At 46.3% G+C, this 26,985-nt stretch overlaps 1 protein-coding gene across 6 annotated transcripts; it reads left to right on the top strand.

Moving 5' to 3' along the window:
- Positions 1 to 25,340, top strand: LOC118400372 (transmembrane protein 198-like). 6 transcript variants are annotated; one of them, XM_035797176.1, is made up of 6 exons: positions 1,772 to 1,790; positions 2,168 to 2,206; positions 19,455 to 19,719; positions 22,460 to 23,035; positions 23,383 to 23,531; positions 23,843 to 25,340. In XM_035797176.1, exons 3-6 carry the CDS (start codon positions 19,578 to 19,580, stop codon positions 23,990 to 23,992), a joined length of 1,017 nt encoding a protein of 338 aa, XP_035653069.1. In that variant the 5' UTR covers positions 1,772 to 1,790; positions 2,168 to 2,206; positions 19,455 to 19,577; the 3' UTR covers positions 23,993 to 25,340. The 6 variants fall into 6 exon arrangements, with proteins under 6 accessions (XP_052329622.1, XP_035653066.1, XP_035653070.1 ...); XM_052473662.1 differs by lacking the exons at positions 1,772 to 1,790; positions 2,168 to 2,206 and adding an exon at positions 1 to 99; XM_035797173.2 differs by lacking the exon at positions 2,168 to 2,206 and having other exon boundaries at positions 1,655 to 1,790; positions 19,549 to 19,719.
- Positions 25,341 to 26,985: the final 1,645 nt, after the last annotated feature.

Raw genomic sequence — 26,985 nt, 5'->3', positions numbered from 1 at the left:
ATCTGTAATGCCATGTCTGTAGGTCTCTGTGTTTCACTCTCGCTTTGTGTCTTAACCTCTCTTTTGTTTAAAGCACTTCATAGCACTTTGTCATCACCTGTGAGTATTATTTTTGGTTATGGTATTTGTTTGTTGCTGTTGGGAAAAGGGGGAAACCAAGACAAGTCACCCATGGGCATACACTACCCGTAGGTGAACTTTGTTAAATACACTAGTTAGAACTGGGTGGACCACCCACTGTATTTTTGGTTAGTTAGTTAGCTGTTGTTAAAGTAGGCTAGTCTAGCTTAGGGGTGTGTTTTTGTATACTTATTGTTTCTTTCCTTGGGTCCAGCTCAGCCCCTTTTCCTGCTCCCCCCCCATTACCGTGTGTTTATAAATAAACCTAGAGTTTGACGGTAGATTTCTGTTGTCGTGGTTATTTCGTTCACACTTTTACTTTGTCACAATAATTTGCATGAGTTATGTTACGGGTCTCATTACCATCCCCCCTAGACCGTCGGGCCAAAAGGGATTCGTAACACTAACCAACTGTTCCCGACACCATCAACCCACTATAGACTACGTCTGGCCATGTTGCCTGTCTGTCATGGCAGATAGTTACAAATCCACAGGAACTCCAGGACTGTACAGAGTATTCTTCTCTTTCAGCTAAGTGTCATCAGGTGCACCTGATGGCTAATTGTGTGACACCATTCGGGTGCACCAGGTCCCCTGCCTGTTCCTAGTGTCTTTTCAGGCTTGGAACTTGGTCGTGGAGCATTTCATATTATTCTGTGTGTAAATCTGTGACACTCCATTTAGTATGATATGTTACATAAGACAGATGGTAACGTAAGGCAAAAACAAAAGTTGGGTGGATGGGTGGGTGTTTGACTCTCATCACAGACAACTTCATTATTATTGCTGATTTACAACTTTTCAACTACTTTTTAGCTACTTTGAAACTACTTAGGTTAAGGGAAGGGTTAGCCAACACGCTATCTCCTAGACTTAACCCTAACCACCAGCTTTGCTAAAGTTAGCGAGCTAGCTGCCCTAAGCCATCTAGCTAGAATTTGTAACATATCATACATTTAGCAAATTCTTAACATATTGTATGTTTTTCAAATGTGTAAAGTACGTTTAGAAAATGTGTAACATTTAATACGAATTCCGTAGCATATCATATGGAATGGGTGCTGGACATCCCAAATTAATATATACCATACAAAATGTAACATTTCATACACACACACACAGTGCAGTAGACCTAACTATGTAATTACACTTAACATATTATTATTATAGAAGACCAACTCAGTCCCATCCAAGCCTCGTTCCCCTACCTTGCCCTTCCAGTCCCAAATTTGAATTCAACCAGGCAGCAATAACAGATGGTCTGTTGGCTATGATGTCAAGCGTTTTCAGCTGTTGGCTGAAAGTTGGAGAGGGAGGGAGGGAGACAGGGAGGGAGGGAGAGAGGGAGCGGGCAGGGGAGAGGCCTGGAGGGAGGGAGCGGGCAGGGGAGAGGCCTGGAGGGAGGGAGCGGGCAGGGGAGAGGCCTGGAGGGAGGGAGCAGGCGGGGGAGAGAGAGGGAGGAAGGGAGGAGAGAGAGAGAGAGGGGGAGGGAGGGGAGGAGAGAGAGGGGGAGGGAGGGAGGGGGAGGAGAGAAAGGGGGAGGGAGGAGGAGAGAGAACGGTTGGACTCTCACAGAGAGAAATAAGGCCAACTCTTTTTTTTTAAAATGAGTTTAGAACTCGAGAGAAAATCCCTTGGGTATCAACAACAGTCTACGCCAGAAAGAGGAGGTGTGTAAAAGAAAAGGGTTGGAGGAAAAACAATTTGGCTCACTGTAACTAGCTTCTGTCAGACGTGACTAACTAGCCAACTGACAACCTGATTTTTAATACAATGCCGTGGAACTTATAAATACATGTTATCAACCGAAATAACTCACTTAAATTCCTCCGTTGAGACTGCAAATAACGATTTATAATTTTAGACACCGTTTTTGAAGATGACAAGAACGCGGGGCTGATTCATTTTGAATAACCTATTCTTGTCCTTAAAACATTGAAAGGAAAACTTTAGTTTTTCTCACTGTGACTATAGCATATGTGCATTGGAACCGGTTTTTCCACTGCTGCTTCGATTTTCTGTTTTCCCTTGTGTTCATGCCTGACAGTTTTCACGGAAAACAGATCCACGTAGCCGAACGAAGTCGGTAAGTGTTCTTCTGTACAGTGTGTAAATAAATTATGAACCTTTACAGGATGTAAACTACAGTCATATATCATTGGCAATGATGGATTATATTCGCACCGCAGACAATACTATTTATGATCTTTAGGCTCCTTCAAACAAGAGAAAGATACAATGAAACTGAATCACCCCGTGAAATTGATCAATCAATGTAACGTTCATTCCTGTAGAAGAGCTGCTGTTTGAAAAAGTATGCGGGTGGGATGCTCATAAACGTGGTGTTAGTGACTAGTACACCGTTTTGAAGTTAAACACGATTTTAATAATGAATTCCATAGAGTAAGTATAGGCTAAACTTTTTTTTAGTTTTATTCATTCAGTCATTTATCATATCATTTTGATGTCACTCTCCAGTCAATTAATGTGTGGGCTCTGTTTTAAGATCATTTCAGTAGAACGTATTGGGTTATTATACAGAAGATAACAATGTAAACACCTTGGGCAATTAGCCATTTTATGGAGAAAAGCCTGAAATGGATTGATTGTTATCTTTTAACGATTGTTATCATAGTCAGACATGTACACTCCTTGATCCTATTGACCAGATAAGCATTGATTGTTATGTGTTTTGTCCTTGACAGTTATACAATTACATACAAACAACACCAATTGTATACGTTTAGTTATTTTCACATAATCCTTTTTTTCAATTTGTTTTCGTCCATATTTCCTCCACCATAGTCTCAGACAGGACATGAAAGAACCTTGGCCTTGTGGCCCAGTGTGTTTACTGGTGGGGGTGTGCCTTGTTTTCTTTTTTTGGGGGGGGAAATGATAGCTTGTGTCCCTCTGTGGCAAAGGAGTCATCTCTAGTTACACCCCCTCAATGCTCTTCCCCCTCCTACAACCTCCTAGCAAGCCCCCCCAAAGCCAGTCGGCTAGCTAGGGCCAGATGGCTTTGCCTAAACCACTCTGGGAAAATGCAGTGATGGAGCCCTTCCCTGCTCCGGAGAGAGAGAGAGGCATATGAGGGGGAAAGAGCAGGCGGTCAATGCTGGGGTGTGTTACTTAACTCCTAGTCCTTGAGGTTCTGTAGTGTACTGTGTTATTCTGTTTTTCAATTAGTACTGAAGCACTCATCGTCCCTCCAATCAGGAGCCTTGGTCTTGACCTTAGGAGGAAGCCTCGGTGGCACGTATAATCCTCAGTCTCCAGGTGTATTGTAACTGCCTAGTTCTGTCTGGTTAGAAAACTAATCATTCTGAACTACTTTCCTTTCGTTGTCTACTTTCACTCACCACCTGTAGATCTGACAGTTAAATTGGAACTCCATCACAGGGTGTTCACCAATAGCCATTTTCACACTGGCATTGTCAACTCAGGGTGACTCAAAGACAAACTGGTTGATGAGATTTTCAACCTGAATGGTGTTAACTGTCAACCCTGCTAAGGACCAGGGTTGAAATAGGGTCAGGGTGGAAAGGAGAGGTGAGACATCCTAGTCTGACCTTAATGTAGCCCTGACCCATGATGACAGTCGTTCTTTAAAAGTAATCTCCTCACCATCTTAAATAATAATAATAAATAATAAGCATGCCCCTTTCAAAAGATGTAGAACTAAGAACAGATACAGCCCTTTGTTCACTCCAGACCTGACTGCCCTCGACCAGCACAAAACATCCTGTGGCGGACCGAACTAGCATTGAATAGTCCCCGCGAAATGCAACTTTTCAGGGAAGTCAGGAACCAATACACGCTGTCAGTTAGGAAAGCAAAGGCTCGCTTTTTCAAACAGAAATTTGCATCCTGTAGCTCTAACTCCAAAAAGTTTTGGGACACTGTAAAGTCCATGGATAATAAAAGTACCTCCTCCCAGCTGCCCACAGCTCTGAGGCAAGGTAACACTGTCACCACCGATAAATCCACAATAATCGAGAATTACAATAAGCATTTCTCTACGGCTGGCCATGCTTTTCTCCTGGCTACCCCAACCCCGGCCAACAGCTCCGCGACCCTCGCAGCTACTCGCCCAAGCCTCCCAGCTTCTCCTTCACCCAAACTAGGTAGCAGATGTTCTGAAAGAGCTGCAAAACCTGGACCCGTACAAATCAGCTGGGCTAGACAATCTGGACCCTCTCTTTCTAAAATTATCCGCCGCCATTGTTGCAACCCCTATTACCAGTCTGTTCAACCTCTCTTTCGTATCGTCCGAGATCTCTACAGATTGGAATGCCCCCCTTCTTCAAAGGGGATGACACTCTAGACCCAAACTGTTACAGACCTATATTCATCCTGCCCTGCCTTTCTAAAGTCTTCGAAAGCAAAGTTAACAAATAGATCACTGACCATTTAGAATCCCACCATACCTTCTCCACTGTACACTCCGGGTTTCCGAGCTGGTCACGGGTGCACCTCAGCCACGCTCAAGCTACTAAACGATATCATAACCGCCATTGATAAAAGACAGTACTGTGCAGCTGTCTTCATCGACCTGGCCAAGGCTTTCGACTCTGTCAATCACCGTATTCTTATCGGCAGACTCAACAGCCTTGGTTTCTCAAATGACTGCCTCGCCTGATTCACCAACTACTTTCCAGATAGAGTTCAGTGTGTCAAATCGGAGGGCCTGTTGTCCGGACTTCTGGCAGTCTATATGGTGGTGCCACAGGGTTAAATTCTCGGGCCGACTCTTTTCTCTGTATACGTCAACAATGTCGCTCTTGCTGCTGGTGATTCCCTGATCCACTTCTACACAGATGACACCATTCTGTATACAACTGGCCCTTCTTTGGACACTGTGTTAACAAACCTCCAAACGAGCTTCAATGCCATACAACTCTCCTTCCGTGGCCTCCAACTACTCTTAAATGCTAATAAAACTAAATGTATGCTTTTCAACCGATCACTGCCCGCACCCGCCCGCCCGACTAGCATCAATACTCTGGACGGTTTTGACTTAGAATATGTGGACAACTACAAATACCTAGGTGTCTGGTTAGACTAAACTCTAACACCTACTTTGGCCACCTTTCCTTCCAGTTCTCTGCAGCCAATGACTGGAACAAATTGCAAAAATCGCTGAAGTTGGAGACTTCTCTCCCTCACTAACTTTAAGCGTCAGCTATCTGAGCAGCTTATCGATCGCTGCAGCTGTACACAGTCCATCTGTAAATAGCCCATCCAATCTACCTACCTCATCCCCATATTGTTTTGATTGACTTTTTCTTTTTTTGCACACCAATATTTCTACTTGCACATCATCATCTGCACATCCATCACTCCAGTGTTAATTTGCTAAATTGTAATTACTTCGCTACAATGGCCTATTTATTGCCTTACCTCCTTAATCCATTTGTACACACCTTATATAGATTTTCTTTATTATGTTATTGACTGTACCTTTGTTTATCCCATGTGTAACTTTGTGTTGTTTGTGTTGCACTGCTTTGCTTTATCTTGGCCAGGTCACAGTTGTAAATGAGAACTTGTTCTCAACTGGCCTACCTGGTTAAATAAAGGTAACATTAAAAAAAAGAGACCCTCAGCTGTGGTAGCAGAGGTCAACCCTGACAAGGCTCGTATGGTCCAGCCAAAAACATGACCTGTCAGAGTTGAAAGGCCTCAACTTTAGCTTAGCGTCTCTTCATCTGTAGGATGAGCGAGGGGGCAACGATGGGTCGTGTGTAAATAAGACTGCTGTTGCAAAGCTTGGGCAGCTGTATATACCATCAATGAGGAGGGTGGAGAGTGCAGCCCCTGAGGCATGCTCCCTGTCCTGTTGATCTGTAATGCAGTTTGAAATCTGGGCCCTTTTTTGCCGAGCTGAAAGTTGAGATAATTTAGTACGGGAAGTTTGTTGAAGTTTAACTTTGCATGATCTGACAAGCCTTTCTCATGTGTTCTCTGCATTAGGCTATTTCAGGAGACGTCCTGTGATTGATAGATGCTCTAACTTTTTGTTTATTATCCTTTCCAGGGACCTCTCTTCATAGACCTGTTCTGGGTCTGGATATCCCAGTTTTTTTTGACCCCTATAATGTTATTGCTGTATCTATGTCTGCAATGTTAAATTCCTTCCAGTAAAACTGAATGCACAGAGCAGACTTCCTTGTCTATACAGAAAAGGGAAGTCTATCACGATAACAATATTTGTCATGGAGTGTTTATTACCAGATGCATTTAATTGATTATAATACCAAGTTACATTCTGAACTGTCTCAATAATCCCAACATGGTCTACTCAATCCATCTCACTGTCTAGTTTCTTTGTGTCACAGACCTTCAAGTAGCTAGTTCATAGGACATGAGCTCAGAAGAACAAGGCTTGCTTTGTTTACATACAGTGCCTTCAGAAAGTAATCATACCCCTTGACTTATTCCACATTTTGTTGTGTTACAGCCTGAATTCAAAATGGATTGAATGAGTTACTATCCTGATTTCCATCATATCCCATGGTTGTCAGGCATTGCTCTACAAGCTAAGGACTGATTTAGGCATACTACTGTGCTGTGTTGGTCCTGCACTGGCAGAGTCTATCTATACACTGAACACACTAGGATCTCCCACAAATGAGCCCCCTCAGTTAAAAGAGCCTGGAAGTAGTCTATGTTGAACCTTGTTGACAAGAGGAGATGCTTGTTGTGGGTTAGGCCGGGAGATGGAGAAAGTCTTCTCCTGTAGCATTAGTCTAGTAAGGGCAGTCAAAGTATTTGGGTGTGGAATAGTTCTGCTGTCTCATTGACCGAACTGAGCATCCAAAAGGAATAGTAGGGTTTTTTGGGGTCTTGGAGATCCACAAACATCCATTCATAGAGAGACTAAAAAGTATTTGGTGATGTAGTTTTCCCCTGGTTTAGGGGCTGCCAGAGAACCCTATAAGTGTACACGAAGGAGGTATTTTAGGATGGGAGAGACCATAAGGAGGTACAATTATACCCTGGCACCAGACAGATGTTGGGTGGAATGGAAGAACTGCTCTGCGCTGCTGTAAATGACAGAGCTGACCATGAAGTGGCAGAAACGCTTCAAGCTCTGTCAAGTTGGTTGTTGATCACTGTTAAACAGCCATTTTCAAGTCTTGCCATAGATTTTCAAGTCAAAACTGTAACTTGGCCACTCAGGAATATTCACTGTCTTCTTGGTAAGCAACTCCAGTGTATATTTGGCCTTGTGTTTTAGGTTATTGTCCTGCTGAAAGGTGAATTCCTCTCCCAGTGTCTGATGGAAAGAAGACTGAACCAGGTTTTCCTCTAGGATTTTGTCCGTGCTTAGATCTATTGTTTCTTTTTATCAAAAAACTCCCTAGTCCCAAGATGATGCAGCCACCATGCTTGAAAATATGAAGAGTGGAACTGTGTTGGATTTTCCCCAAATATAATGCTTTATATACAGGAAATAAAGTAAATTTTCTTTCCCACAGTTTTTGTAGTTTTACTTTAGTGCGTTGTTATAGATAGGGTGCATGTTTTGGAATATTTTTATTCTGTACAGGCTTCCTTTTCACTCTGTAATTTAGGTTAGTATTGTGGAGTAACTACAATGTTGTTAATCCATCCTCAATTTTCTTCAACCATGGCCATTAAACTCTAACTGTTTTATAATCACCATTGGGCTCATGGTGAAATCCCTGAGTGGTTTCCTAACCCCCCCCTGCAACATAATTGTATGTGTGGGGTACAGAGATGGGGTAATCATTCAAAGTCAAGACATTTCAGCGTTTAATTTTTTATTAATTTGTAAATATTTTGAATAAAATACTATTCTGTCATTGTGGGGTATTTATTGTGTGTAGATCAGTGGCACAAATTTTGAATTTAATCTATTTGAAATTCAGGCTGTAACACAACAAAATGTGGAAGAAAACAAGGGGTGTGAATACTTTCTGAAGGCACTGTAGGTGAGGCTAGGCATCCACTCCTTTGTTTTTGTGTTCATAGTGACTCCATCACACTCCACTCCCTGTATAGCCTAGTCTGGCTTTGCAATGACACTATGTCCAATTTGTTTCTTATAGTCTACTAGTTCTAAACCGTGTGACGTGTAGACATAATTATTGCATTCAATGTTTGCTCTCATAAAGACCCCCATCACTCTTTTACTCTGTGTAATGATAAGTACACTACATTCAGTGGTGTAAAGTACTTAAGTAAAATGACTTCAAAGTACTACATAAGTTGTTTTTTGGGGTATCTGTACTTTACTTTTTATATTTGACAACTTTTTCTTCACTACATTCCTAAAGAAAATAATGTACTTTTTACTCCATGCATTTTCCCTGAAACCAAAAAGTACTAGTTAGATTTCGAATGCTTAGCATGACAAGAAAATGGTCCAATTCACACACTTATCAAGAGAACATCCCCGGTCATCTCTACTGCCTCTGATCTGGCAGATTCACTAAACACAAACGCTTCATTTGTAAACTATGTCTGAGTGTTGGAGTGTGTCCATGGCTATACGTAATTAAAAAATGAACACATTGTGCCATCTGGTTTGCTTATTATAAGGAATTTGAAATGATTTATACTTTTAATACTTGAGTATATTTAAAACCAAATACTTGAATTTTTACTCAAGTAGTATTTTACTATGTGACTCACTTTTACTTAAGTAATTTTCTTTTAAGGTACCTTTTACTTTTCCTCAAGTAATATAATTGGCTACTTTTTCCACCACAGACTACATTTACTCCCAAATGCAGCAGGTTTTTCAGTATTTCCCTTTCTGCTCAAAACATTTATTTTGTTGTAGGCTATTTAACAACTTAATTCAATTATTAAGGAGGTCGGTGGCATTTCTGGTTCTCTGAACTACATTGACATTGTCAGTCTCTAGAAAAAGGCATCCCCATTTGTACAAACACAGACCTGTCAATGTGCATGGTGGGGATGATTATAATGTGTGGATTGGAGTTGTTATATTTGCATGAGTGTGTGTGCGTGACGTTTGTGGGTCTGTTGTGTGAGTGTGCATGGAAATAGGGGTGTGTGTCTACATGTGTATCATACACGTGACTGCCTCTCGAAAAGGCCTCATTGTTTCTCTGTTCTTCTACTTACTGGTTTTTCTCCTTTTTTTTGTAAGGAACTCTTTACAATCAGAGTTGAAAGGCCTCCATTGTTTGGGCCTTTCACAAAGGCAGGCATGGAGTGGAAGGGCTTGAGGGAGAATAGGATCTCTTTCTGAGACTGATAAAACTATTACAATATTTAAAAAGATATACAGTATGTTAAACCATGTGTTAAACAGTTGGTTTTCTGGATACTCATTCAGTCATAATATAAAAGATGTGTGCTTGCCATCAGAGACAGTTGTTTGCGTGTCTGTAAGTGAAGAAATGTAGGCCTATAGACTACATTGGAGTTGAAAGGAGAAACGTGACCATAACTTTTCCTCCATGGTGATTGGGAGGTAGATGGTTTGGGGTGTTTGATTACCATTAACATGTATTATCTTTTATGATGACATTAGAGGTTTGTTATTTTGGCACGTCTGCACATGTTAGAAAGGTCAGTGTTTTTGGTCTTAGAGTTCATGTCAGTGTTAGGCTTTGTTGTAAACTTACTGCCCCTAAAAATCACTTTCTATATATTCTCACTCTGTAATTACTGCTCTCTGAAGGGGTTACAGACTGCATTCTCTCTCATTCTCTCCCTCCCTCGCTCTCTCTCTTTAAAGAGCACTGTAGGGTTCAGAGCCTGGTCCAGAACTTGGACTGAGAGCTAGCTCTCTGCTCTCGGTCCAAGCCTGGCTAAAGAAAGACTGGAGGCATGGAGGGAGGGGAGTAGGAGACGGTGCGGCAGTGCCAAATTCATTGCAGGTCCCCCCCCTCCGCCTCATTCACTCTTGAGGAACAAAGTGTTGTTTGAGAGGCACTGATCAGAGATTCAGAGGAGAAATGATAGAGACAGGCAGAAAGAAAGAATGGTGGTGAGCTGTGACTTTATCACCAACTTAATAAAAATGTCGATGTGAGGATGTGGAAGGAGTGTAGATGAGGTTTAAGGGCTCCCGAGTGGCACAGCGGTCTAAGGCACTGCATCTCCGTGCTAGAGGTGTCACTACAGACACCCTGGTTCAATTCCATGCTGTATCACAACCGGCCGTGATTGGTAGTCCAATAGGGTGACGCACAATTTGCCCAGCGTCGTCCGAATTTGGCCGGTGTAGGCCGTCATTGTAAATAAGAATGTGTTCTTAACTGACTTGCCTAGTTAAATAAAAATGATAAAATTATTTAAGGATGTCTTTATGACGTTTCATCTTCAGAATCATAATTTCCTTCGTTAGTCAGCATGGATGAGTAAAGGTTATCATAGATCTGTGATTTTACCATAGTGGTCTAATCATGATAATACATTTGTTGAAATGCACTTAAGGACTTGTAACCATGGTATTTATGTTCCTCCTCAATAGAACATAGTGTCAATTCTTTGCCTTTTAAGAGATAAAAGGGAGGGTGTCTGTGGCTGTCTCTCAGTGTTTGAAAGTGGTCTACTGTCACATATCATGTGGAGTGCATCTCATTTGCTCCCTGTTTTTGAGATGAGCTGAGATGACAAACGAGTCTTGTCCCTTCGTTTCCCAGTCAAATGAGCTCCCAAATGCAGCAGGTTTTTCAGTATTTTCCTCTCTGCTCCAAACATCAATTTACATAACACTCTTCAGGACTACCTTTAATCTGATTAGCATTCCTCAATAACTAACAAGGTGTATTCAGTAACGACGTGGTGTATTCAGTAACGACGTGGTGTATTCAGTAACGACGTGGTGTATTCAGTAACGACGTGGTGTATTATGCGCAGCAATTTGACTTCATAAGAAACAAAATGGAAGATGTCTCATTGCACCATATATCAACATGTATTTGATGTCTATTTGATTTAATTACAAATATTTAAGGACCAGGTTTGGTTGGTAATGGATTGGACAGGTCAGTGAGAGGGGTTATTCAAGTTCAGGAGGATTGGCAAATCCTGTTTCATCTATTTGACCACATAAAAAATGGCTTTATCTGTACACAAGTTGTGTTGAAGTTGCCAGCCAGAGAGCATTCTCTCTCAGCTGTGAATGTTGATATCATAGTGTCTCACATATTAGAGCATGAGTGAGTGCATCTGAATCCATGATGAAAGGCCCATATAAACACAATCCAGTTCTGAGATCATTTTGAACATGTGGACTGAGAGTGGAGTGTTTTATTTGACTTGTTTAGAGATCATAACCCACAGTTGTAGCATAACCCATTGTCATCACCATGTTTGTTCTAATAGCCATGGCATTCAAACCTATATCACCAAGTTTTTTTTGAGTCTGTTATGTTGGATTAAACCAGAAAATAAGAGTGTTGGTGTTGACGCTCCAGCCTCCAAATCCAACTCTAACTTTCCTGCTCTGCTTCCTGCCCTGAGGGAAAAGTCACCTCCAGCACCACCACTGATCTCCACTTCCTCCTCTTGGCCACAGCTTCCTGCCCTGAGGGAAAAGTCACCTCCAGCACCGCCACTGATCTCCACTTCCTCCTCTTGGCCACAGCTTCCTGCCCTGAGGGAAAAGTCACCTCCAGCACCGCCACTGATCTCCACTTCCTCCTCTTGGCCACAGCTTCCTGCCCTGAGGGAAAAGTCACCTCCAGCACCGCCACTGATCTCCACTTCCTCCTCTTGGCCACAGCTTCCTGCCCTGAGGGAAAAGTCACCTCCAGCACCGCCACTGATCTCCACTTCCTCCTCTTGGCCACAGCTTCCTGCCCTGAGGGAAAAGTCACCTCCAGCACCGCCACTGATCTCCACTTCCTCCTCTTGGCCACAGCTTCCTGCCCTGAGGGAAAAGTCACCTCCAGCACCGCCACTGATCTCCACTTCCTCCTCTTGGCCACAGCTTCCTGCCCTGAGGGAAAAGTCACCTCCAGCACCACCACTGATCTCTACTTCCTCCTCTTGGCCACAGCTTCCTGCCAATGAGAGAGAGTGATTCTCTTATGGTTAATAGGCAACCACAGTTGGCACAAAGTGGACACCATGGAGTAGGTTGGTCCTATCATGTCCATACTATTCTCCAGTCTCCACCATGCCCAATGGGCAGGACACATTGGGCAGGGTGTTTGGCATTTGGAATCATGGAGAATTAGGTTTATAGCTGTAGCTATAAGGGTGGGGGGTGGAGCTGTAGAACAACAGGCATCATGCCCAGTCAGTGGGAGACCATGGCAAATGGTAGAGTCTCGCATACCCCCCTGTGCCAAGCTGTGCCACCATACAGCTGGGCTGTAACGTTTAGTTCTCAGCTGCCCTCTGCCTTAAAGCCAGAGCACCCTTGGAATCCCTGACCTCTCTCACACCCCCACAACTCCATCAGTGGTTAATGAAACCCACCCAAACTAGCTATGTGGGGAACCTGGGCATGGCTCTGCCTGTCTCTCAGCTGTTGAGGCTTGAGCCCCCCACCCCGCCCCACCCCACCCTTCCCTCCATCCATCCATGGTGTTTGTCAAGCAAGTGTGTTAGGCAACATTCTAAAGCAATTTGTTCCAAGGTCATTTCATACCAACATACTCAGTCTGTGTGACTATATTACATTTACATTTAAGTAATTTAGCAGACGCTCTTATCCAGAGCGACTTACAAATTGGTGCATTCACCTTATGACATCCAGTGGAACAGCCACTTTACAATAGTGCATCTAAATCTTTTAGGGGGTGAGAAGGATTACTTATCCTATCCTAGGTATTCCTTAAAGAGGTGGGGTTTCAGGTGTCTCCGGAAGGTGGTGAGTGACTCCGCTGTCCTGGCGTCGTGAGGGAGTTTGTTCCACCATTGGGGGGCCAGAGCAGCGAACAGTTTTGACTGGGCTGAGCGGGAACTGTACTTCCTCAGTGGTAGGGAGGCGAGCAGGCCAGAGGTGGATGAACGCAGTGCCCTTGTTTGGGTGTAGGGCCTGATCAGAGCCTGGAGGTACTGAGGTGCCGTTCCCCTCACAGCTCCGTAGGCAAGCACCATGGTCTTGTAGCGGATGCGAGCTTCAACTGGAAGCCAGTGGAGAGAGCGGAGGAGCGGGGTGACGTGAGAGAACTTGGGAAGGTTGAACACCAGACGGGCTGCGGCGTTCTGGATGAGTTGTAGGGGTTTAATGGCACAGGCAGGGAGCCCAGCCAACAGCGAGTTGCAGTAATCCAGACGGGAGATGACAAGTGCCTGGATTAGGACCTGCGCCGCTTCCTGTGTGAGGCAGGGTCGTACTCTGCGGATGTTGTAGAGCATGAACCTACAGGAACGGGCCACCGCCTTGATGTTAGTTGAGAACGACAGGGTGTTGTCCAGGATCACGCCAAGGTTCTTAGCGCTCTGGGAGGAGGACACAATGGAGTTGTCAACCGTGATGGCGAGATCATGGAACGGGCAGTCCTTCCCCGGGAGGAAGAGGAGCTCCGTCTTGCCGAGGTTCAGCTTGAGGTGGTGATCCGTCATCCACACTGATATGTCTGCCAGACATGCAGAGATGCGATTCGCCACCTGGTCATCAGAAGGGGGAAAGGAGAAGATTAATTGTGTGTCGTCTGCATAGCAATGATAGGAGAGACCATGTGAGGTTATGACAGCCAAGTGACTTGGTGTATAGCGAGAATAGGAGAGGGCCTCACCAGTGGTGAGAGCGCGTGGTGAGGAGACAGATTCTCGCCACGCCACCTGGTAGGAGCGACCTGTCAGGTAGGACGCAATCCAAGCGTGGGCCGCGCCGGAGATGCCCAACTCGGAGAGGGTGGAGAGGAGGATCTGATGGTTCACAGTATCGAAGGCAGCCGATAGGTCTAGAAGGATGAGAGCAGAGGAGAGAGAGTTAGCTTTAGCAGTGCGGAGCGCCTCCGTGATGCAGAGAAGAGCAGTCTCAGTTGAATGACTAGTCTTGAAACCTGACTGATTTGGATCAAGAAGGTCATTCTGAGAGAGATAGCGGTAGAGCTGGCCAAGGACGGCACGCTCAAGAGTTTTGGAGAGAAAAGAAAGAAGGGATACTGGTTTTTTAGTTGTTGACATCGGAGGGATCGAGTGTAGGTTTTTTCAGAAGGGGTGCAACTCTCGCTCTCTTGAAGACGGAAGGGATGTAGCCAGCGGTCAGGGATGAGCGAGGTGAGGTAAGGGAGAAGGTCTCCGGAAATGGTCTGGAGAAGAGAGGAGGGGATAGGGTCAAGCGGGCAGGTTGTTGGGCGGCCAGCCGTCACAAGACGCGAGATTTCATCTGGAGAGAGAGGGGAGAAAGAGGTCAGAGCACAGGGTAGGGCAGTGTGAGCAGAACCAGCGGTGTCGTTTGACTTAGCAAACGAGGATCGGATGTTGTCGACCTTCTTTTCAAAATGGTTGACGAAGTCATCTGCAGAGAGGGAGTAGGATTCAGGAGGGAGGAGAAGGTGGCAAAGAGCTTCCTAGGGTTAGAGGCAGATGCTTGGAATTTAGAGTGGTAGAAAGTGGCTTTAGCAGCAGAGACAGAGGAGGAAAATGTAGAGAGGAGGGAGTGAAAGGATGCCAGGTCCGCAGGGAGGCGAGTTTTCCTCCATTTCCGCTCGGCTGCCCGGAGCCCTGTTCTGTGAGCTCGCAATGAGTCGTCGAGCCACGGAGCGGGAGGGGAGGACCGAGCCGGCCTGGAGGATAGGGGACATAGAGAGTCAAAGGATGCAGAAAGGGAGGAGAGGAGGGTTGAGGAGGCAGAATCAGGAGATAGGTTGGAGAAGGTTTGAGCAGAGGGAAGAGATGATAGGATGGAAGAGGAGAGAGTAGCGGGGGAGAGAGAGCGAAGGTTGGGACGGCGCGATACCATCCGAGTAGGGGCAGTGTGGGAAGTGTTGGATGAGAGCGAGAGGGAAAAGGATACAAGGTAGTGGTCGGAGACTTGGAGGGGAGTTGCAATGAGGTTAGTGGAAGAACAGCATCTAGTAAAGATGAGGTCGAGCGTATTGCCTGCCTTGTGAGTAGGGGGAAGGTGAGAGGGTGAGGTCAAAAGAGGAGAGGAGTGGAAAGAAGGAGGCAGAGAGGAATGAGTCAAAGGTAGACGTGGGGAGGTTAAAGTCGCCCAGAACTGTGAGAGGTGAGCCGTCCTCAGGAAAGGAGCTTATCAAGGCATCAAGCTCATTGATGAACTCTCCGAGGGAACCTGGAGGGCGATAAATGATAAGGATGTTAAGCTTGAAAGGGCTGGTAACTGTGACAGCATGGAATTCAAAGGAGGCGATAGACAGATGGGTAAGGGGAGAAAGAGAGAATGACCACTTGGGAGAGATGAGGATCCCGGTGCCACCACCCCGCTGACCAGAAGCTCTCTGGGTGTGCGAGAACACGTGGGCGGACGAGGAGAGAGCAGTAGGAGTAGCAGTGTTATCTGTGGTGATCCATGTTTCCGTCAGTGCCAAGAAGTCGAGGGACTGGAGGGAGGCATAGGCTGAGATGAACTCTGCCTTGTTGGCCGCAGATCGGCAGTTCCAGAGGCTACCGGAGACCTGGAACTCCACGTGGGTCGTGCGCGCTGGGACAACCAGATTAGGGTGGCCGCGGCCACGCGGTGTGGAGCGTTTGTATGGTCTGTGCAGAGAGGAGAGAACAGGGATAGACAGACACATAGTTGACAGGCTACAGAAGAGGCTACGCTAATGCAAGGAGATTGGAATGACAAGTGGACTACACGTCTCGAATGTTCAGAAAGTTAAGCTTACCTAGCAAGAATCTTATTGACTAAAATGATACAGTACTGCTGAAGTAGGCTAGCTGGCAGTGGCTGCGTTGTTGACACTACACTAATCAAGTCGTTCCGTTGAGTGTAATAGTTTCTACAGTGCAGCTATTCGGGGGCTAGCTGGCTAGCTAGCAGTGTTGATTACGTTACGTTGCGTTAAAAGAACGACAATAGCTGGCTAGCTAACCTAGAAAATCGCTCTAGACTACACAATTATCTTTGATACAAAGACGGCTATGTAGCTAGCTATGTAGCTAGCTACGATCAAGCAAATCAAACCGTTGTGCTGTAATGAAATGAAATGAAAATGTGATACTACCTGTGGAGCGAAGCGGAATGCGACCGGGTTGTTGAGTGCAGAAGTTATATTCGGTAGACGTTGGCTAGCTGTTAGCTGTTAGCTGTTAGCTAGCTAGCAGTGTCTCCTACGTTAAGGACGACAAATAGCTGGCTAGCTAGCCTCGGTAAATTAAGATAATCACTCTAAGACTACACACTCTAAACTACACAATTATCTTGGATACGAAGACAGCAAAGACAACTATGTAGCTAGCTAACACTACACTAATCAAGTCGTTCAGTTGAGTGTAATAGTTTCTACAGTGCTGCTATACGGTGGACGTTAGCTATGTGGCTAGCTGCTGGGCAGTAGACTACGTTAGGACGACGAAATACGATAATTACGCAATTGTCTTTGATACAAAGACGGCTATGTAGCTAGCTAAGAAGAAATTGCTAAGATTAGACAAATCAAACCGTTGTACTATAATGAAATGTAATGAAAAGTAATGAAAAGTAATACTACCTGCGGACCGAAGTGCGAATGCGACCGCTCGCTCCAACCCGGAAGTACATATACAGCACTAGCAGCAACCTTATTTTACCTGTTGTCATGACAACACACACAGAAATGTCATATTGGAATGTCATTCAAGATGTACTTCATCAAAATGTATCGAAAGAGAGTATTTCTCAACTTCTACTTCTGTGCCTTGAGCTCCGAGACAAAACATGGAGCCACGTCACTTCCTCCTTATCTGGTGAGAATGGGTGACAATATCAGCCTTCTGGACAGCTACCAGCTAGACCCCCATCTTCTAGACCCCTTTATCCCACTGGGCACAGACGTGAATTCAACGTCTATTCGACGTTGGTTCAACTTAATTTAATTGAAATTAAGTGGAAACAACATTGATTCAACCAGTGTGTGCCCAGTGGGATCCTTCATCCAGCCACACGCTCAATGCCATGGCTCACACACATACACACTCAGACACAGCCTCCTTTCCCTGGGTCCCTCCATCTCTATGTGATATGCCCTATCTCCCAGCATGATTTGCTGTGTGTGCCAGTAGAGGTCAATGCTAGGGCCTTATAGCCTTTGTGCCGCCCCATAATGGCACCATTCTCCCTGAGCGGCATGGACTCCAGGCCTCACACACACACTGGCCACCATTGTGACTCTCACAGGGACAATGTGGGGACAGACACATGGACGTGGGAGAGAGTTGGTGTGTGTGTGTGTGCGGTCGGATGAACTTGATGGATTACCCGCAACACCCTTGCAGTCACTTTTGAATGTCTTCAGAGGTGAGCCGCTATCTTAGCTTTCCCTTGCTCTTCAAACTTTCTCCTATTCCTGTTTTTGGTCCAGCTGAAGTTTGAGTAGAATTTTGACTGTAAACAGATATATTTGATAGTTTGCAAAAGCTCTGTCTTGCACAATCAGAGGATGTTTTTTTGGAATGAACTTCAATAAAAGTTCCTGTTAGTGTGTTAACTTTGACTTGGGCAGGTTGGAGGTAATGCCACAAATCCATCCATGTCATCATAACTGAATATGATGAAAGAGAAGTCCATACTATAACCTCAAGGTGAAATGCTCTCATGCTTTCAATAAGGGTGTTACTGCACGGCACATTATTAGCCTAAATACTGTATGACTTCTGTATATCAGATTTCAGTCTCATTCTAAAGCATTCATTGTCCTGGCTTCATCCTCTCAGACCTACTTGGAAAGTCGTGCCACAGACACAGCAGATCAGTGCGTCTGTGGAGCGCTCAGATGGCTAGATCATTTGTCTTGAGTTGTCCTTGGCCTTTTGAAAACAAGTGAGACAGTCCCCTCTGTTCTATCTGGCTGAGACAGAGAGGCAGACATGTGAAGGACTGAGTGAATGAAGCGAGAACTCTTCCTCTAGCTCTGGAAAAAGAGAGGGAAGCAGAGAGCTACCATCCAACGGGCCCTCATTCTTTCCATGTCAAGTCATGGCCAGGTCATAATGTATCTCAGACGGAGAGGGGAGGGGGTTTAAAAGCAAAAGTTTGGGAGAATGGAGGGAGAGGGGGACTGAGAAGTGAAAGAGCAGATCAGGAGAGCAGGCACACAGCTCTGTTACTGTTTTTCTCCTGAGCCTGGAAACGTGAGTTTGCTGTAATCGGATCAGAACTGGTGTGAGATCATAAAGAAGGCTGGCCAGCAGCCCCAGAGAGAGCAGCCCACCCTGAGCAATGAGCCCTACACATCCTCCCCAACAGGCAAACTGGGAGGGGAGTTGGGGCTGCCTGATTAACTGTTCACTAGCACCACTCGATGTCCGTAGTAGCCCTACTTTTAGTATAGTAATTTACTTTCACCCAGATATTTTTACTACATAGCCTATTTTAAATGCCTGACATAGACACCTCAAGTTCAATTTAGGAGAGTTGTAAAAAAAACATTTTAAAAAAAACGTGGACCCCAGAACTTGAGTGGGTGTTTGCTGCTGATATGAAATCAGTGTTGAATATGCACACTGAAAATGATGTTGTTTCAGTGGATTTGAGTGGACACTGGACATCTGCTGCTATGTTGATTAGAATGGTCATAATTACAAAAATACAGTAGAGTAGACAGACACTGCAATAATTCAATATTATATAAGACGTTCCGGTACTTGGTACTGGTGTCTATAGGCCTTTTTGGTACAGTTTTTTTCCATTATTGTACTACAGATGTCTCTGTAGTATGTGGTTGTCCATGTTTATGTACTCCCATGATACTGTAGTCATGGCAACGGGGTGTATGTGTGGTATACAGGACTGTGGGTTATCATGGGGGGCTAGGCTAGCAGCATATGGAGTGTCTGGCAGGCCTATATGCAGAGTCACCAGGGAGAAGTCACAGATGGACGGCAGATTTCACACTTCTCCTGAAGCCTCGGGGAACACTGGCGGGGGTGAGGGGTCAGAGGTCTGAATCAGGGGTGGAGGGGTGAGGAGGAGGGGGGTTCTAGAGTGTCCTACATACACCATGTTAAACTTGTGACATTTAGCATCAATGGAGTCTCGCAACTCACCACTTTGTGTTCTCTATTTTGTGGGTAAGACAGTGTTTGTTAACCTAGCCCTAGATTTTAACGTTCTCAGTCCTCTTTGCCAGTACTGTGCCCTAAAGTCTTAACAGAGATGAATAAATACTGTAAACCACTTTATTGCATTGTGAGTTAACGCATTGTGATGGCCTGTGATGATCTATGACCTACTCAGATATGTATCTTTCATGTTACAGGCACTCAAGCTGTTCTGATGAACTTCCGATAACAGCACCACTCCTTATCCTTCAGTCCCAACCTTCAACCACCACCACTTCCTTGTCTCCCCAGTGGTCTGGTCGGTCGGAGGGAGCCCCAGCATGACAGACCCTGACGGGGCTGAAGGGGAGGGCCTGGCCGAGGTGAACGCCTGCAGCCTGGAGATCGAGAGGAAGTATGAAGTCATCCCTGCCGTCATCTGCTCCATGTGCTGCCTGTTCGGCATCATCTACTGCTTCATTGGTAAGGTCACCACGGGGTCAAGACCACAAGTCGTAACCCAACCACGTCATGTCAACGAGTAAACAAAATCTTCAATAACAAGGGTTGCGTCCCAAATGGAACCCCAATCCTTATATAGTGCACTACTTTTGACCAACGCCCATGGTGCATAACTTTTGGAACAGAGCCATATGTGGGGAATAGGGTGCCATTTGGGACGCAAACAATGTAATAGAGCAGGGGATAAGGAATGTGTATTCAGACGTATCATATGTCTACTAATGTGTTATACAGCAGGGTTCTCCCCAGGATATTTTAACAAGGTGCTGCTGCTGATTATTTAACACCTGTAACTGACGTTTCCTGCAATCTACAGCAGAACAGTAATCATCATATTAGGCTGTGGTGCATGACCTTAGATGATAACAAATAGAGTAAAAACACACTTTATATTTTCAGATTTTTCTCACCAAATCCAACTTAATAACCACAACTGCTTCTTTCTCCTCCACACTGCCTCTCTTTTTAGTTTTAACTGTAGGGTAATTTATACGGCATTACATTGCTTACAGTCGATATTGTGTAATATTTATAGAGTTGCTGATGCCCTAGCCTCTGCAATTTAACTTTCTCTTTAAGCTCTAACTTATCACCTGCATATTTTTTTACTGTTAGATTCCTCAGGCTATTGAATCTCCCCTCATTGAAGTGAAGTACAACTTTAAATAAGTATTGTTTTCTTTTCACCCCCTCTCTCTCTACCCCTCTCCTCTCTCCCTCACCATTCCCTCTCCCTCTCCACCCCTCTCTTCTCTCCGTCACCATTCCCTCTCTCTACTCCTCTCCTCTACCCCTCTCCTCTCTCCGTCACCATTCCCTCTCTACCCATCTCCTCTCTCCCTCACCATTCCCTCTCCCTCACCATTCCCTCTCCACCCCTCTCTTCTCTCCGTCACCATTCCCTCTCTCTACTCCTCTCCTCTCTCCCTCTCTACCCCTCCTCTCTCCGTCACCATTCCCTCTCTCTACTCCTCTCCTCTACCCCTCTCCTCTCTCCGTCACCATTCCCTCTCTACTCCTCTCCTCTCTCCCTCTCTACCCCTCCTCTCTCCGTCACCATTCCCTCTCTCTACTCCTCTCCTCTACCCCTCTCCTCTCTCCGTCACCATTCCCTCTCTACCCATCTCCTCTCTCCCTCACCATTCCCTCTCCCTCACCATTCCCTCTCCACCCCTCTCTTCTCTCCGTCACCATTTCCCTCTCTCTACTCCTCTCCTCTCTCCCTCTCTAACCCTCCTCTCTCCGTCACCATTCCCTCGCTCTACTCCTCTCCTCTCTCCCTCTCTACCCCTCCTCTCTCTGTCACCATTCCCTCTCTACTCCTCTCCACCCTCTCCTCTCTCCATCACCATTCCCTCTCTCTACTCCTCTCCCTCTCTACCCCTCTCCTCTCTCCATCACCATTCCCTCTCTCTACTCCTCTCCCCTCTCCTCTCTGTCACCATTCCCTCTCTACTTCTCTCCTCTCTCCCTCTCTACCCCTCTCCTCTCTCTGTCACCATTCCCTCTCTGTACTCCTCTCCTCCCTCTCCTCTCTCCGTCACCATTCCCTCTCTACCCCTCTCTTCTCTCCGTCACCATTCCCTCTCTCTACTCCTCTCCTCTCTCCCCCTCCTCTCTCTGTCACCATTCCCTCTCTCTACTCCTCTCCTCCCTCTCCATCACCATTCCCTCTCTCTACTCCTCTCCTCTCTCCCCCTCTCCTCTCTCCGTCACCATTCCCTCTCTCTACTTCTCTCCTCTCTCCCTCTCTACCCCTCTCTCTGTCACCATTCCCTCTCTCTACTCCTCTCCTCCCTCTCCTCTCTCCGTCACCATTCACTCTCTCTACTCCTCTCCTCTCTCCCTCTCCCTCACCATTCCCTCTCTCTACTCCTCTCCTCTCTCCCTCATCATTCCCTCTCTCTACTCCTCTCTCCCTCTCTACCCCTCTCCTCTCTCCCTCTCTACCCCTCTCCCTCACCATTCCCTCTCTCTACTCCTCTCCTCTCTCCCTCTCCTCTCTCCCTCTCTACCCCTCTCTCTACTCCTCTCTACCCCTCTCCTCTCTCCCTTTCTACTCCTCTCTACCCCTCTCCTCTCTCCCTTTCTACCCCTCTCCCTCACCATTCCCTCTCTCTACCCCTCTCCCTCACCATTCCCTCTCTCTACCCCTCTCCTCTCTCCCTCTCTACCCCTCTCCTCTCTCCCTCACCATTCCCTCTCTCTACTCCTCTCCTCTCTCCCTCTCTACCCCTCTCCTCTCTCCCTCTCTACTCCTCTCCTCTCTCCCTCTCTACCCCTCTCCTCTCTCTACCCCTCCCCTCTCTCTACCCCTCCCCTCTCTCCCTCACCATTCCCTCTCTCTCTACTCCTCTCTCCCTCACCATTCCCTCTCTCTACTCCTCTCTCCCTCACCATTCCCTCTCTCTACTCCTCTCCTCTCTCCCTCTCTCCTCTCTCCCTCTCTACCCCTCTCCTCTCTCCCTCTCTACCCCTCTCCTCTCTCCCTCTCTACCCCTCTCCTCTCTCCCTCTCTACCCCTCTCCTCTCTCCCTCTCTACCCCTCTCCTCTCTCCCTCTCTACCCCTCTCCTCTCTCCCTCACCATTCCCCCTCTCTCCCTCTCGACCCCTCTCCTCTCTCCCTCTCTACCCCTCTCCATTCCCTCTCTCTACTCCTCTCTCCATCACATTTCCATCTTCACCTCTCTTCTCTCCCAGGATATCGCTGCTTCAAGGCGGTCATGTTCCTGTCGGGCCTGATGTTCGGCTCTGTCATAATCTTCCTGTTGTGCCACAAGGAGCGGGTGCTAGACACCCAGCTGAGTGTGGAGGCCTCGGCAGGTATCGGCCTGGGCATCGGCCTGCTGTGTGGCCTGGTCACCATGCTGGTGCGCTCCGTGGGTCTCTTCATGACGGGTCTGTTACTGGGCCTGCTACTTGCCCTCGCCACCCTGCTGGTCACCCACCAGTTCTACACACCCACCACCGTCTGGGTGCCCTTAGGGGTGCTGCTGGGCACTGGCATGCTGTTTGCTGTGCTCACCCTACAGTGGCAGAAGCTCTTCACCGTGTTGTCTACGTCTGTGTTCGGGGCGGCCATCATGATGGTGTGCGTTGACTACTTTGTGGAGATGCTGGCGCTGGCCAGACACGCGTATCAGTACTTGAGGCTGTCACCGGCGCCGTCGCTCTGCTGGTACAGCTGGGTGATCATGGGTATCTGGCCGGCACTCAGCTTCATGGGGGTGCTGGTGCAGTGGAAGCTGACAGCCGTGGGGTTCTCACATACTGAGGGTAAGCATCATAGAATTCCATATAGACGTAATGTATATGATCTCTGTGGTAAGCATGGGAGGTAGAGGAAGCTGTTTGTAGAGTATGATGCATCTGTATATCTCAATATGGACTATGGGTTATATTATGTTCTCTGCACTGCTACAATGGTTTTATGGTATTGGAGAACATTGTTATGGTATTGAAACAAGACAGATTGTCTCCAAGTCAGCTGTTTATATTACATTTCAGGTGATTTAAGAATGTCAAATTGTCCCCTAAAGTTCTCATGTGCTCTGTAGAATTACTAAGAAATGACTCACTGAGTACACACCTCTTTCCTCTCGCTCATATCTCTCTCATCTCAGTCATCATCAGCAGGAGGCAGAAGCGGGCCCAGTTGATGCAGATCAGACAGAAAGATGTCAAGAAGCGCCAGCAGAACAGTGGGCAGGAGGGCACATACCGTCGCAAGCCCACCCCCGTCAAACGCTATGCCGGGGACCTGCTGGCACCGGTCTCTCTCTCTCTCTCACAACAGAGAAGGCTGGTGGGAGGAGCTATAGGAGGATGGGCTCATTGTAATGGCTGGAATGGAATAAATGCAACGGAGTCAAAAATGTTGTTTTTTACGTGTTTGCTACAGTTCCATGAATTCCATTCCGGACATTACAATGAGCCCGTCCTCCTATAGCTCCTCCCACCAGCCTCCACTGACACACACTCTATTCTATTTGAATTCCAACATGTAGAACAGATTCCAAGGTTGATTCTGATTATATTCCCTCTCTCCTCTTCTTCCCCTCTCTCCTTTATTCCTTCTCTCAGAGCTACCTGCAGAGTCTTAGGGACAGACAGATGGGCACAGGCAACTCCCTCAGCAGCCTGGGCACTACCAACCACACAATAATCGACTTTGACTATGAGACAAGCTCCACCGTACCCCTCACCATCACCACACCTGTCAACAGGGTCTGACGCACCGAGGGACAGACGGGGGATGACTCACTTGTTTCTTGCCCCCCCCCCCCTCCACAGTCCTCCTCCCTATGTAGTGTACTATTGACCCTACAGACAATGTGAGAGTCTATTGAACAATGGACGTTCCTTACATTGACTTGGAAAAGGGCCTTGAATGCTGTCCAAGTGAAGATCAAAGCACACCTCCAGTGTACTGTACTGTACCTCGTTTGGGTTGGCAGACTGGAAGGTGATGGAATGGGTCATCGATCTGTGAGCTTTTCCCTGAGAGTGGTTGGTGTTTGACCCCCCGTTTCATGTGTGCTGTAATCACTCTTTCAATAGACTGGGCCTGTGTGGCCTCTCCCTGTGTTGTCTGCTCTGAGCGGTGGCATGTCCATGTGAAAAGTCTGGGGTTAGGACAGAGCAGAGTACACAGTCAGAAGGAGGAGCAGAAATTATCTCATTTAACTTCGGAGGTCGTATACTTTCTCTGGTGCCATTATGTGATTGTTTGATTACATGTGGGAGAAATCACTTGACTGATGAAAACAGACTTGTTTTTGCTGTTCAGAAAGCAATACTGGGAATGGAAATGGCCATGAATTACACGAGAGCTACCTCCGAGTGATTTCAACTTTTATAATTGGAGTTAACTGTGACTTTAATGACTTGAAATGAACCAGTGTAAACTCGGGTCAACCGCCTCAGAACAGGACACCAGCTGATGTTGACAAGGCACTGTGACGGGACAAAGAAGAGGACATTTCGAGATACATTTCTCTGACCAGTGTTTTCTGTCTGTGAGTGTGTGTGCGTTGGTAATGTTAAGGTGTGTGTATTGCTGTTTACTTGTCCCTTTTTTGAAGTAACTGCCTGTATAGTTGAGTGCAGAAGGTTCAGGTCCAGAGAGATACACGGCAACCATTTTGTGCCTAAATACAATGGAGATTACATGGGCAACTGTTTCAAGTGACATTTGTTTGTTTTCATTGGAACTGCAGTGCCTTTTTTAGTGGTAGCAATACTATACAATATTGTTTCAAACCATACTTGGTTATGCCAGTTATTTTTGAGCAGTAGCTTGTTTTCATTACAATTTCAAGGCAGTTTTACCTGTGTAGTACCTGTATTCAGTAATGTATATGAACAATAACATTGAAGGAATGTGCTATGGAAAAAAATTGAGCATACATTTGCTGTACTGTAGGTTACTAAGGAATTATCAGTTTTTAAAATTGTAATTTACTTTTGTTTTAGAATTTTAGAGGGACAGTAGGCCTACTTTCACTCAGTACTCGGAGTCTGTACATAATTGTCAATAGGAAATTGAAAGATAAACCATTAAATTAGTTTAAAAACAAAAGCTGTCTGAGTTATTTGTCTGAGGCTAAATGGCTCTATATTCCCTCACTGGTCACCTAGCAACATCAGCTGCCAAATTCTGCCTTGGAATCAGAAACACAGAGGGTCTTGAAGGCAACAAATGGGGGTGATTTCCTGCTCCCTGATTGGTGAAGCAGTGGTGTTGCTGTGGCAGCTCCGAACTTTAGCAGCCCACAAGTATCATGCATGAAAGCACATGGCTCTCGTCATAGGCTCTTCTGACCTCAAGTATTTCGCTAAACTTGGTTTCTCTGTTGTTCATAAGCCATTGCAATGAGATCAGAGTAGGTTTACATCATAAAGGAAACCAGGACAGTTTTTTTGTTGACTGTCATGACTAATTTGCACAACTATGTCTTAGATGAAAAAAGTAATTGCATACATATATTCTGAACAAAAAACTATTTTTTAAAGTGCTGGTCCCATGTTTCATGAGCTGAAACTTTTTTCATTTAATTAAGCAAGTCAGTTAAGAACACATTCTTATTTACATTGACAGCCTACACCGGCCAAACCCGGACGACGCTGGGCCAATTGTGCGCCGCCCTATGGGACTCCCAATCACGACTCCCAATCACGGCCGGTTGTGGATTTGAACCAGGGTGTCTCTAGCACTGAGATGCAGTGCCTTATGCTCCACTCGAGATCCCAGACATTTGCCATACTCACAAGCTTACAAGGGCTATAGTACCCCTAACAAAGACAATTTCCCACAATGACGAAATGGAAAGGCTGCCTAAGTATGATTCCCAATCAGAGACAATGATAGACAGCTGTCCCTGATTGAACCTATAGGGGAGGCCCCAGACTGGGGACCCTCGCTGCCGGCCCCGGACTGGGGACCCTCGCTGCCGGCCCCGGACTGGGGACCCTCGCTGCCGGCCCCGGACTGGGGACCGTCGCTGGAGGCTCCGGACTGCGGACCGTCGCCGGTGGCTGCCTGCCATGGATCATCACTGGAGGCTTCGTTCGCGCAGCAGGCACAGGACTCACCAGACTGGGGAGACACACAGGAGGCGTAGAGCCGGCGCAGGATATACTGGGCCGAGGCGCACCGGAGATCTGGAGCGTAGAGCTGGCACCACCCTTCCTGGCTGGATGCTCACCCTACCCCTGCAACTGCGGGGTGCTGGCACAGGACGTACTGGGCTCATAAAAAGGTCAGGGCATGACACCATGTCGTAAGGATCTGTACAAAATTCCTGGTAGCTGAAAATGTCCCAGTTCTTCTATGGCCTGCATACTCACCTGACATGCACCCATTGAGCATGTTTGGGATGCTCTGGATCGACGTGTACAACAGTGTGTTCCAGTTCCTGTCAATATCCAGCAACTTTGCACAGCCATTGTAGAGGAGTGGGACAACCTTCCACAGGCCACAATCAACAGCCTGATCAACTCTATGTGAAGGAGATGTGTCGTGTTGCATGATGCAAATAGTGGTCACACATGATACTGACTGGTTTTCTGATCCACACCCCTACCTTTTTTAAAGGTATCCGTGACCAACAAATGCATATCTGTATTCCCAGTCATGTGAAATCCATAGATTAGGGCCTAATGAATTTATTTCAATTGTCTGATTTCCTTATATGAACTGTAACTCAATAAAACTTTGAAATTGT

This window comes from Oncorhynchus keta, chromosome 21 (assembly GCF_023373465.1).
Source record: "Oncorhynchus keta strain PuntledgeMale-10-30-2019 chromosome 21, Oket_V2, whole genome shotgun sequence".
Taxonomy (NCBI): domain Eukaryota; kingdom Metazoa; phylum Chordata; class Actinopteri; order Salmoniformes; family Salmonidae; genus Oncorhynchus; species Oncorhynchus keta.
This window is presented reverse-complemented; position numbering and strand designations above follow the sequence as displayed.

Excerpts from the sequence above, each read along its gene's own strand:
- LOC118400372 (XM_035797173.2), top strand. The coding sequence starts at position 1,727 with ATGAGTTTAGAACTCGAGAGAAAATCCCTTGGGTATCAACAACAGTCT. Across the intron at positions 19,720-22,459 it reads CATCATCTACTGCTTCATTG|GATATCGCTGCTTCAAGGCG; the intron begins GTAAGGTCACCA and ends CTTCTCTCCCAG. Across the intron at positions 23,532-23,842 it reads CCGGGGACCTGCTGGCACCG|AGCTACCTGCAGAGTCTTAG; the intron begins GTCTCTCTCTCT and ends TCCTTCTCTCAG.